Source organism: Neoarius graeffei, chromosome 12 (genome assembly GCF_027579695.1).
Source record: "Neoarius graeffei isolate fNeoGra1 chromosome 12, fNeoGra1.pri, whole genome shotgun sequence".
NCBI lineage: Eukaryota > Metazoa > Chordata > Actinopteri > Siluriformes > Ariidae > Neoarius > Neoarius graeffei.
In genome coordinates this window covers 27,339,327-27,351,812 of record NC_083580.1, presented here as the reverse complement: position 1 = coordinate 27,351,812, position 12,486 = coordinate 27,339,327, and the positions used below count along the sequence as shown (strand labels likewise).

Genomic DNA, 12,486 nt, shown 5'->3' with positions numbered 1-12,486 from the left:
TAACCTAACTGCATATCTTTGGACTGCGCGGGAAACTGGAGCACCTGGAGGAAACCCATGCAGACACAGGGAGAACATGCAAACTCCACACAGAAAGGCCCCTGTTGGCTGTAAGGTTCAAATCTGGAAACTTCTTGCTGTGAGGCAACAGTGCTAACCACTGCACCACCATGCCACCCACTTTATCTGCAGTTTTTAGTACTTTATATTTCATTTATTTGAATTAATTTTGTCACATAACCTGGTCCCAGTATAAATACCGTATCCTGTATATGGATAGCAAACATTATGCCAAATAAAAATAATGCAGGTTAAGGTGTAGGGTAAGCTTAGCTAACATTTGTCTGCTTATTTTTAATCAGAATATTTAGTTACTTAGATTAGGTCCTTATTTTTTGATACAGCATTTAGCCTGAATTATTTAAACTGTCTTCAACTTGGTGTGTCTTATTGCTAGCTTGCAGCATTACTTGAATCTCCTCAAATATAGCTGGCTAGCATCAGACTTTAGAAAGTCTGTCACCAACAAAGTTAGCTATAAGCATCTAAATACAAAGGTGAAGGTAATTTACACAGTTAAAGGACTTAAAAAGCAAGCTTACTTATTTGGATACCCAACAGCTCACCGTTCAGTACTCTTCTAACCAGTTTGAGAATACAAACATAAGAGATGTTAGAATTTGTTGCCTGCAACACACAAAAAAAGTTGGAACAGAGGCAAAATGAGACTGAAAACTTTATAGGATATTCAAGAAACACCATTTTGGAAGATTCCACAATAAGTAGGTTCATTGGTAACAGGTGAGGGTATCATGATTGGATATAAAAGGAGCATGCACCGAAGGGTCAGTGTTTGCGAACAAGGATGGGTTATGGTTCACTCCTTTGTGCCAAAATTTGTGAGAGAACTGTTACTCAATTCAAAAAGAACATTTTTCAATGCAAGATTGCAGAGAATTTAGGTCTTTCAAAACCTTCAGTACATAATATTGTGAAAAGGTTCAGGAAATTCAAAGACATCTCAGTACATAAAGGGCAAGGTCAGAAAACACTGTTGAACATGCGTGACCTTTGAGCCCCCAGGTGGCGCTGCCTGAGAAACCGTCATGCAAATGTGACAAATATAGCCACATGGGCTCAGGAGTACTTCAGAAACTGTTGTCACTTAACACAGTCCACCGCTGCATCCAGAAATGCAACCTGAAACTGTATTACACAAAGACGAAGCCATTCATCAATTTTACGCAGAAACGCCAATTTCTCTGGGCCCAGACTCATCTCAGATGGACTGAAAGACAGTGGAAACATGTGCTGTGGTCAGATGAGTCCACATTTCAGCTTGTTTTTGGGAAAACTGGACATAGAGTTCTTTGTGCCAAAGATGAACACAACCATCCCCGTTAGTTATCAGAGAAAGGTGCAAAGCCAGCATCTGTAATGGTATGGGGTGCATCAGTGCCCAATGCATGGGTGAGTTGCATGTGTGTGAAGATACCATTGACAAGAAGGTGTATATTGGGAATTTAGAGAGACATATGTTGCCATCAAGGTGACGTCTCTTCCTGGGAACTTCATGCTTATTTCAGCAGGACAATGCCAGGCATCATTCTGCACAGGTTACAACAGTGTGGCTACATAGACACAGAGTGTGTGTGCTTGACTGGCTTGCTGCCAGTCCAAATCCGTCTCCTATTGAGAATGTATGGTGTATCATGAAGAGGAGAATCGGACAATGGCGACCACGGACTGTTGAACAGTTGAAGTCTTGTAACAAGCAAGAATGGACCACGCACACACACCCAGAGCAGTGGGCAGCCACACCAGAGCGCCCGGGGAGCAGTCAGGGGTCAGGTACCTTGCTCAAGGGCATCTCAGCGCAAGGCTGCCCCATGTCAACCTAACTACATGTCTTTCGATTGTGGGGGAAACTGGAGCACCCGGAGGAAAGCCACACAGACACAGGGAGAACATGCAAACTCCACACAGAAAGGCCCTCGCCGGCCACTGGGTTCAAACCCTCACCTGCTGTGACGTGACCATGTTAACCACTACACCACCGTGCCGTGCCTATGGCCTGCACCATAGGTGCAAAGCCCTATTGTTTTTGTCTTGTTTATTATTATTAGGGCCTGAGCACAGAGGTGCAGGCACCATTGGTGCAAAGCCCTATTGTTTTCGGCATGTTTTTTCTTCTTGTCTACTTATTATTATTATTATTATAATTATTATTTTTCTCCATGGAAGAACTCGTTTTGAGGCACTTGCCATGCTCGAAAATTCACGAAGTTTGGCACACTGATCAAATGTGCGTAAAATCGCAAATTTAAAGAGCAAGGGACTGGACATGGTCCTGGAGCTCTATAGTGCCCCTGAGAACAAGCTATGGTTGAGATGAAGTTGCTTGAATTGGCACAAGATTTGGTGTGGTCGAAACTCTTCTGATACAGGACAAAGTTCACTTAGTTGTATTTGACTCCACCCAACAGTAAGTCAGCCATGTTGGATGGAATGTGGGATTTTGAAATTTTCCCGCGCTGTTTTGAGGGGCTTACGAATTCATGAAGTTTTGCACATACATTTATCCTATGATACAATTTGAGTTGATATGGTAAATCAGTCTAGATGGGCTTCATTAACTCCACAGCGCCACCTAATTCAAAAATACAGATTTAACACCTTGTACATACTCAAAAACCCATGAAATTTGGTAGACACATCAGTCATGTGCACTGAAACTCAGCCATAGGGAATTGACACCAGGTGTGTCTGGGGGACTCCATAACGCCCCAATATGTAATGGAGATTCCTGCCTGGTATATAGTTTCACCTAGCCATGTCAAATTTGGTAGGTGTGTGGAGTGCCCTGAGATGAACAAAATTGGCAATACACTGCATCAGCCATACTCAACAGGAAGTGAGATATTTTTGGTTTCGTGCATTTTGACACGTGTTACGTTTTAACGAACTCCTCCTAGGTGGTTTGTTGGATCCATGCCATATTTGGTATACGTCATGTCAAGATGTTGGTGATGTTAGATTGCAAAGGGGTTTGCGATATGTTGCAAGATGTTGAAATAGCGAACGAATAAATTTATATGTTACACCATGCAAACAGGAAGTGAGTCATAAATTCACCATGCATTGCCTGATACGGCTCAAACCTCACAGGTTATATTGATATCATGGTTCTGAAGATATCCACATGCCCAAAAACACTCTCTGGTATAGTACCACCATTCAGACATGGACAGGAATGACTCCATTGCCAAAACCCCTGTTACATTTTGATGTCCTCTTCCTAGGCAGTTTGTTGGATTCATACCATATTTGGTATACGTCATGTCAAGATGTTGCTGATGTTAGATTGCAAAGGGGTTTGCGATATGTTGCAAGATGCTGAAATAGCGAACGAATACATTTATATGTTACACCACGCAAACAGGAAGTGAGTCATTAATTCACCATACATTGCCTGATACGGCTCAAACCTCACAGGTTATATTGATATCATGGTTCTGAAGATATCCACATGCCCAAAAACACTCTCTGGTATAGTACCACCATTCGGACATGGACAGGAATGACTCCATTGCCAAAACCCCTGTTACATTTTGATGTCCTCTTCCTAGGCAGTTTGTTGGATTCATACTATCATGAATACATCATGTCAAGATGTTGCTGATTTTAAATTGCTAAGGGATTTGAGATATGTTGCAAGATGCTGAAATGGCAAACCAATAAATTTATGCTACACCACACAAACAGGAGTCATGTCATAAATTCACCGTGCATTGCCTGATATGGCTAAAAATTCACAGGTTATAGGATATGATGGTTCTGATGATATCCACATGCCCAATTTGAGCCTCTGGTATAGTGCCACCATTTGGACCTGGACAGTATTTATTCCATTGCCTAAAAACTTTGACTCATGAAATTTGGTACTCACATCAGTCCTGGTCACTGCTATTCAGGGATAGAGGCTTGACCCTGGGTGTGTCCAGGGGACTCCATAGTGCCCCCACATGTCATTGAGACTTCTGGCCGGTATATGGTTTCACCAATCCATGTCAAAATTGGCAGGTGTGTGGGGTGCCCCAAGATGAACAAAACTGAAATGCACATTGTTTTAGCCAACTGACTTGTGACAGGATTTGCAATATCTTGCATTTTGTTGAAAAAGCGAACCAATAAATTTGTATATTTCGCCATGCAAACAGGAAGTGTGTCATAAATTGACCATGGATTGCCTGATGTAGCTAAAACTTCACAGGTTATAGGACATCAGAGTTCTGATGATATCCCCATGCCCAAAGTGAGCCTCTTGTGTAGCGCCACCATTTGGACCTGCACAGTAATGATTCCATTGCTGAAAAACTCCTGACTCATTAAATTTGGTACACACATCAGTCCTGGCCACTGCTACTCAGGGATAGAGGCTTGGCCTCGAGTGCAAGGGCCCTTTATCGCTGCTAGAGGCTATATTTATTATTATTATTAGGGCCTGAGCACTGTAGGTGCAAAGCGCTATTGTTTTCGGCATGTTTGTTGTTGTTGTTGTTGTTCTTCTTCTTCTTCATCTATCTATCTATCTATCTATCTATCTATCTATCTATCTATCTATCTATCTATCTATCTATCTATCTATCTCCATGGTAGAACTAGTTTTTGAGGCACTTGCCATGCTTGAAAACTCACAAATTTTGGCACACCAATCAAATGTGTGTAAAATCATAAATTTCCATTGAGCAATGGACTGGGCATGGTCCCGGAGCTCTATAGTGCCCCTGAGAACAGGCTATGGTTCAGATGAAATTGCTCAGATCAGCACGAAATTTGGTGTGATTGATACTCTTGTGATACAGGACAAAGATTACTTTGTTGTATTTGACTCCGCCCAACAGGAAGTCAGCCATGCTGGATGGAATGTGGGATTTTGAAATTTTCCCATGCTGTTTTGAGGGGCTTACCATGGATAAAAACTCATGAAACTTTGCCCATACATTGGTATGATATGATATATGATATAATTTGAGGTGATTTGGTAAATTTGTCAAGGTGGGCTTCATTAACTCCATAGTGCCACCTAGTTCAAAAATACAGATTTGACACCTTGTACATTTTTGAAGACTCATGAAATCTGGTACACACATCAGATATGTGCATTGAAACTTAGTCATGGGGCTTGACCCCAGGTGTGTCTGGGGGATACCATAGCACCCCCATATGTCATGGAGACTCCTGCCCGGTATATAGTTTTACCTTTCCATGTCAACTTTGGCAGGCAGTGCCCTGCGATGAACAAAACTGGCAATACACTGCATCAGCCATACTCAACAGGAAGTGAGATATTTTTGGTTTTGTGTGTTTTGACACGTGTTACGTTTTAACAAACTCCTACTAGGCGGTTTGTTGGATCCATGCCATATTTGGCAAATGTCATCTCAGGATGTCGCTGATGTTAAATTGCGAAGGGATTTGTGATACGTCGCAAGATGTTGAAATGGTGAACCAATAAATTTATATGTTACACCACGCAAACAGGAAGTGAATCATAAATTCATCATGCATTCCCTGATATGGCTCAAACTTCAGAGTTTCTAGGATATCATGGTTCTGAAGATATCCACATGCCCAAAGACACCCTTTGGTATAGTGCCACCATGTGGACATGGACAAAACAAGCTATGTTTGAGATGAAGTTGCTCGGATTGGCACAAGATTTGGTGAGATCGATACTCATGTGATACAGGACAAAGGTCACTTGATTGTATTTGACTGTGCCCAACAGGAAATCAGCCATGCTGGATGGAATGTGGGATTTTGAAAATTTCCTGCACTGTTTTGAGGGGCTTATGATGGCTAAAAACTCATAAACCTTTGCAAAATTATTTGTCCTTTGATATCATTTGAGTTGATATGGTAAATCAGTCTAGATGGGCTTCAATAACTCCATAGCGCCACCTAGTTCAAAGATACAGATTTGACACCTTGGAAATATTCGAAAACTCATGAAATTTGGTAGACACGTCAGTCATGCACACTGCTACTCAGCAATGGGGGCTTGACCCCAGGTGTGTCTGGGGGAGTCCATAGCACCCCCATATGTCATTGAGACTCCTGCCCGGTATAAATTTACACATATCTGTGTCAAAATTGGCAGGTGTCTGGGGTGCCCCAAGATGAAAAAAACTGAAATGCACATTGTTTTAGCCAATTGATTTGCAACAGGATTTGTGATATCTTGCATCATGTTGAAAAGACAAACCAATAAATTTGTATGTTTTGCCATGCAAACAGGAAGTGTGTCATAAACTCACCATGCATTGCCTGATGGAGCTAAAACTTCACAGGTTGTAAGACATCAGGGTTCTGATGATATCCCCATGCCCAAAGTGAGCCTCTCATGTAGCGCCACCATTTGGACTTGGACAGTAATGATTCCATTGCTGAAAAACTCTGATTTATGAAATTTGGTACACACATCTGTCCTGGCCACTGATACTCAGGGATAGAGGCTTGGCCTCGACTGCGAGGGTCCTTTATCGCTGCTAATGGCTACATTTATTAATTATGACCTTAACCTTGTCCATTGCACAGAAACTGTTTAATTATCCTTATTATGCTGTAACAGTGTTGTGTGGGAATTGGAGCACAACAGTAAAGTCAAAATGTTAATCTATCCACTGGCAACTTAGTAACAATTACAGTAATCTTTTCCACACTGGGAATCAGAATCAATGGATTAATGTTTTGTGACCAGTCTTGACATTGTTGGCAGTGACAACGTGTTTCCCACAGGTCTGAAATAAACTTGTGGTGGTAACCAGCAGAAATGGTTGGCATTACCTGCTCACACAAAATGGTCAACTACATGTGATTTCGGATCGCATTGGAATCTGCTCCACTTGTGTAAATTTACATTTGCTCCACTCATGCTGATTTAAATCTGCTCCACTCACATTGATTTAAATCTGAACCACTTGCACTGATTTAAATCTGCTCCACTCACATTGATTTGCATCTGCTCCATCTGCATTGATTTAAATCTGCTCCATTCATGCTGATTTAAATCCAATACACTCACACTGATTTAAATCTGATTCACTCATGTTGATTTAAATCTGCTTCAGTCTGTCAGCAGGGTGAAGTATTCTGTCAGGGATGGGTAGTGGAGACAAATGTAAGCACAGAAGATATTTATTAAGAATAAGAAGATCAGGCAAACGATCCAAGACGACAAGCATATATCAGAAATGGTAAAACAGGCAATAGGTTGAGCGAGGCACAAACAGACTATTGTAGGCACAGACAAGGACAGAATCAAAGGACAAGGAACAGGGATTTGGAAACCAGGAAATCAAAACAACCCATGGCTCGGTAATGTGTTTAAACAACTCAATACTTCGCAATCTGAGAGTGCATTCAGAGTCCTTATATAGGCGCACTGATTGTGCCTTAATCCAGTGCTGGTGCAAGTCATTAGCAGCACGCGCATGAATCAGTTCACAGCATGCACCATTCAGAGCACATGCGAGAGTCAGCCAACGCGTGAAGGTGTGACATATTCGCAGTGATTTTAAGTCTGATCCACTCGTCCTGATTTACATCTGCTCCACCCGCATTGAATTAAATCAGCTCCATTCACACTGATTTAAATCGGCTCCACTCGTGCTGATTTATATCTGATCCACTTGTGCTGATTTATATCTGATCCACTCACGCTGATTTAAATCTGTTCTACATGCATTGATATAAATCTGATCCACTCATGCTGATTTACATCTACTCCACTCACATTTATTTAAATCTGGTCCACTTGCTCTAATTTAGATCTACTTGACTTACGCTGATTTGAATTTGCTCTACTCATGCTGATTTAAATCTGCTCCACTTGCACTGATTTAAAACCAATCCACTCACGCTGATTCAAATCTGCTCCACTTGCACTGATTTAAAACTGATCCACTCGCACTGATTTAAATCTCTTCCACTCGCACTGATTTAAATCTGCTCTGTTCTCGCATTGATCACATTAACTGAAATCTGCTCCACTCACACTGATTTAAACCTGTTCGACTCACACTGATTTAGGCCAAGTTTACATTAGACCGTATCTGTCTCGTTTTCTTTGCGGATGCACTGTCCGTTTACATTAAAATGCCTGGAAACGCCGGGAAATGCAAATCCGCCAGGGTCCACGTATTCAATCCAGATCGTGTCTGGTCCGGTGCTGTGTAAACATTGAGAATACGCGGATACGCGGATACGCTGTGCTGAGCTCTAGCTGGCGTCGTCATTGGACAACGTCACTGTGACATCCACCTTCCTGATTCGCTGGCGCTGGTCATGTGACGCGACTGCTGAAAAACGACGCGGACTTCCGCCTTGTATCACCTTTCATTAAAGAGTATAAAAGTATGAAAATACTGCAAATACTGATGCAAATACTGCCCATTGTGTAGTTATGATTGTCTTTAGGCTTGCCATCCTTCCACTTGCAAGTGGTAAATGATGCGCATGCCCAATATGCACTGGGATCACACACACAGCGGCTCAGTCCCGAATCACTGCTTGTGCCCTTCACTTGTGCGCTCTGTGAGCTGCGCAGGGCCGGAGTGCGCACCCTCCAGAGGGCACTCGCTGTTCAGGGCAGAGTGATTTGGAGTGCAGGATGCCTGCGGAGCCGAGCGTATCCGTGTATTGGCGTTGCTGTGTGCACGCGAATCGTGTATTGACGTTGCTGTGTGCACGCGAATCGTTTTAAAAACGTTAATCTGATGATCCGCTGATATGGTCTAATGTAAACCCCACCTTAAAACTGATCCACTCATGCGGATTTACATCTGCTTCACTCACACTGATTGGCCTAAATGGCCCATTACAGTTTCTCTTGATTGCTTACACACTATTAGCGAACTTATGAACTAAATATCCTCATGCATAGCACCATCTCCCAAAAGACACACCCATTTCCCAAGACTATAAACCATACAGAGCTGTTTACATACATGATTCAAATTAGTTGAACTTTTAGTGCAAACACAAATCACCTTAATTATCATTGCCTACACCTTGTGTTCATTCTGAAAGCAAAAGCATTCAAAATTGTTAACTCAGTCAGCAAAGGTTGAACCCAATTAGCACACGATTACCTGATTGCGGTGGCCACGAGACAATGGGCAAGCAGGCTGAGCTTGGCGGTGCCTTATTGAGAGTCCAAAGAAAACTGCCTGGAAAGAGCATCTGGCTTAACATTCTTAGAACCTGGTCTAAAGTAGAGCACAAAGTTGAAGCGGGAGAAAAACAATGACCGCCCGACTTGACATGCATTGAGACATTTAGCAGACCTGAGGTATTTGAGGTTCTTATATTTAGTCCATATGATGAATGGAATCTCAGTCCCCTCCAACCAATGCCTCCACTCTTCCAGGGCCAGCTTGATAGCTAGTAGTTCTTGATCATCAATGCCATAGCTACATTCCACTGGAGTCATGCGACGAGAGAAAAATGTGCAGGGGTGCACCTTGTTATCCCTGGCTGACCTCTGGGACTTGACAGCCCCAACGCCTGTGTCTGAGATGTCCACTTTGAGGATGAACTGAATGGCAGGGTCAGGGATGATGAGAACTGGTGCTGTGGTGAATCTGCTCTTAAGAGAATAGAAAGCACTCTCAGCATGGTCTGTTCATGAGAAGGGGTGCTTGGAAGATGTGAGTTTGGTTAGGGGAGCAGCGATGGTGCTATAGTTCCTGATAAACCTCCAATAAAAGTTAGTAAACTCCAAAAAGCACTGCAGTCCCTTATGGGAAGAGGGAATGGACCACTCAGAGACCATCTTGACCTTATCAGGGTCCATTTGGACCACCCCAGGGGAAATCACAAAGCCCAAGAAGGACACGGTGCACTTGTAAAACTTGCACTTCTCTGCTTTGGCAAAGAGTTGGTTCTCAAGGAGTCATTGCAGGACCTGTCTGACGTGGAACTGATGGACCTCCAATGTGGGGGAGAAGAAAGACAGAGGGGGCATTAGTGAGCCCAAACAGAAGAACTAGATATTCATAGTGGCCCATAGGAGTCTTCCACTTGTCTCTTTCTCTTATTTGCACCAGGTGATAGGCGTTGTGGAGGTCCAGCTTGGTAAAAAACTGTCACTCGAAGTAACTAAAAATAAAAAAGTAAAGTAAAAAAAAGTACCACTAACTCAAAGGCAGTGGACATGAGTGGTAGGGGATAGTGGTTCTTGACAGTGATAGCATTAAGTCTCCAATAGTCAATGCAGGGCCTGAGGGACTTGTCTTTCTTATTTTATTTTTTTTTTTACATAACTTTATCCATAGCATATATATAAAACTAACATGGAAAGGGTTAGCACAACAGAGGTTAGGACAACAGGGTTAGCACAACAGATTGACTGAAGTAGAAGACATCATCATCAAAGAGACCACCATCATCCTCCATTTCTGAAGGCTTGAACAGCTCATCATCATCTTCCACCTGTGCCTCTGGCGGTTTCTTTCCTTGGTTTTTCCTTTTGGTAACAGATGTGCCTGATGACAATGATGTACAGTCTGCATCTGGCTTTTTTTTACTGTATCTTTAATTCTTGCAACCAGTTGATCAACAAAAGATGTTGGACCCACGCCATCCCTTCTGGCTTCATCTTTATCTTTGTCAGATTCTCCAAATAAGTCAAAATCTTCATTTTCTTCCTCTTCATCAGAACTGATTGTCTTTTTCTTTAAGCTTCCTTGACTTTCTCCTTCTTGGTCAAAATCCTCATCAGAGTGTTCCTCCTGATCTTTATCCACTTCATTCTCAACAAAACTCTCCCTGTCACTGTCGATGGACATTTCCTCACTGGAGAGATCTCCCAGGCCAACATCATCTTGTTCCATAAAAGCTTGAGATCCAACCAAGTACGGTAGTGGCTTGTCTACGTATAAATCCTTGGGTTCCAGAATGGGCTCCACTCTGTCGGCTGCCTCCTCATCCTCAGAGTCTGAGTTCCCTACTTTCACATCCAGTTGCTCAAAGGAAGATTCCAGGACCTTCAAACCATAATTCACTGCCTCCTGGACTTTAGGTATCAGCTCGGCTTCTTTCTGTTCTCGTGTTTTTTCCTGATCAGGGTGTCTCTCCTGAGCCTCTATTTTGGGGACAGGCTCCTCAACTTCTTCATCATAAACCCTATTTTCTATAAATTGTATATTGGAAAGCATAAGAAAGTCATTAAAGACGGTGTGGAGGCAGCTATCAGTTGCTTTTGTGTCCCGAATCAGGCCATCCAACTGCTTCTTGATCTCATGCATCTTAGACAACATCCACTGAGAGAAGTCTTGCATGTAGAGAAAAAGCCCAGAATCTGCAGGTAAAGACCAGTTTGTGCTGTTTTTTCGCATCTCATCCAGTGTCCAGGGTCTCTCCCACACCTGCTCGGCCTCACCATTGCAATTGCTGGGGCCGTTCTCCATGGGTTCTGCCATGGCGATTACCTTGGAGAAATTTACTTCGCCCAAGTTGCACTTTTACAAAAACCCTAACTCAGCCTCAGCAGAAAGGCGGCTGCTTTGTGGTGTTCTTCTCCACAAAGAAGAACCCTGCTCCAGCTGGAGAGGATGATGGATGAATAATGCCAGCCACTAGAGACTCTGAGATGTATTTGTCTATGGCCTCCTCCTCCAGGGGTAAAGAGAATAGACACGACCCCTGGGAGGTGTGGTTCCAGCTAACAGGTCTATGGTGTAATCACAGGGCCGGTGTGGAGGAGAGGGGTGGCACGAGCCTTACTGAACACCAAACAAAAGTCCAGATATTTGGGGGGCACACTGGAAAGATTTATTGTCTCATCAGGACTGACAAGAGGAGCCAGAGGAGTCTGAACAGAAGATAGGCAGGAGGCCAGGCAGTGAGTACTCCAAGAGAGAATAGTCCCATCGCTCCAGTTAATGTGGAGGTTGTAGAGGTGTAACCAGGGAAGGCCAAGGACAGTAAACTCAAGGGAGTTGTTCATGGCATAGAATGAAATTTATTCGATGTGATTAACTGAAACCTTCAAAGTAACTGGGTCAGAGACATGGGAAATGGGACTGAGTTCAGCCCCATTCAGAGCTCTGGGCACAAGGGAGCAATCTAGCTGACACAAGGGGATGCCCAATTCTTCCACCCAGGAAGTCCTGATAAACAGTCCCCCCAGGATTTCACGGGCCTTTTTTGTGATTGTTGCGGGCTAAAATGTCTGATGTTGAGGGGGGGGTTTCCAAAAATTGCGATGAAAGTTGCGGTGTTTTTTAGGTTTTTGTTGCAATTACATTGTGGGAGGAAGTGAAAGTTGCGGTGTTTTTTAGGTTTTTGTTGCGATTACATTGCGGGAGGAAGTGAAAGTTGCGAGAAATTGTTGCAATTTTCTCTTTTTTTGATTAAAATTGAGTGATATGTTAAAAATATTAAGTTATTACTGAAAAACTATTGATTAAAAAAACAAAG

The 12,486-nt window shown here is 42.9% G+C and overlaps 1 protein-coding gene across 1 annotated transcript; it reads right to left on the bottom strand.

The window, feature by feature from the left end:
* Positions 1-10,383: 10,383 nt before the first annotated feature.
* LOC132894733 (WASH complex subunit 2-like) lies at positions 10,384-11,545 on the bottom strand. The gene is given in 2 exon segments (XM_060934851.1): positions 10,384-10,595; positions 10,598-11,545. Coding segments are annotated over 2 exon segments (1,101 nt in total). The 5' UTR covers positions 11,487-11,545.
* Positions 11,546-12,486: the final 941 nt, after the last annotated feature.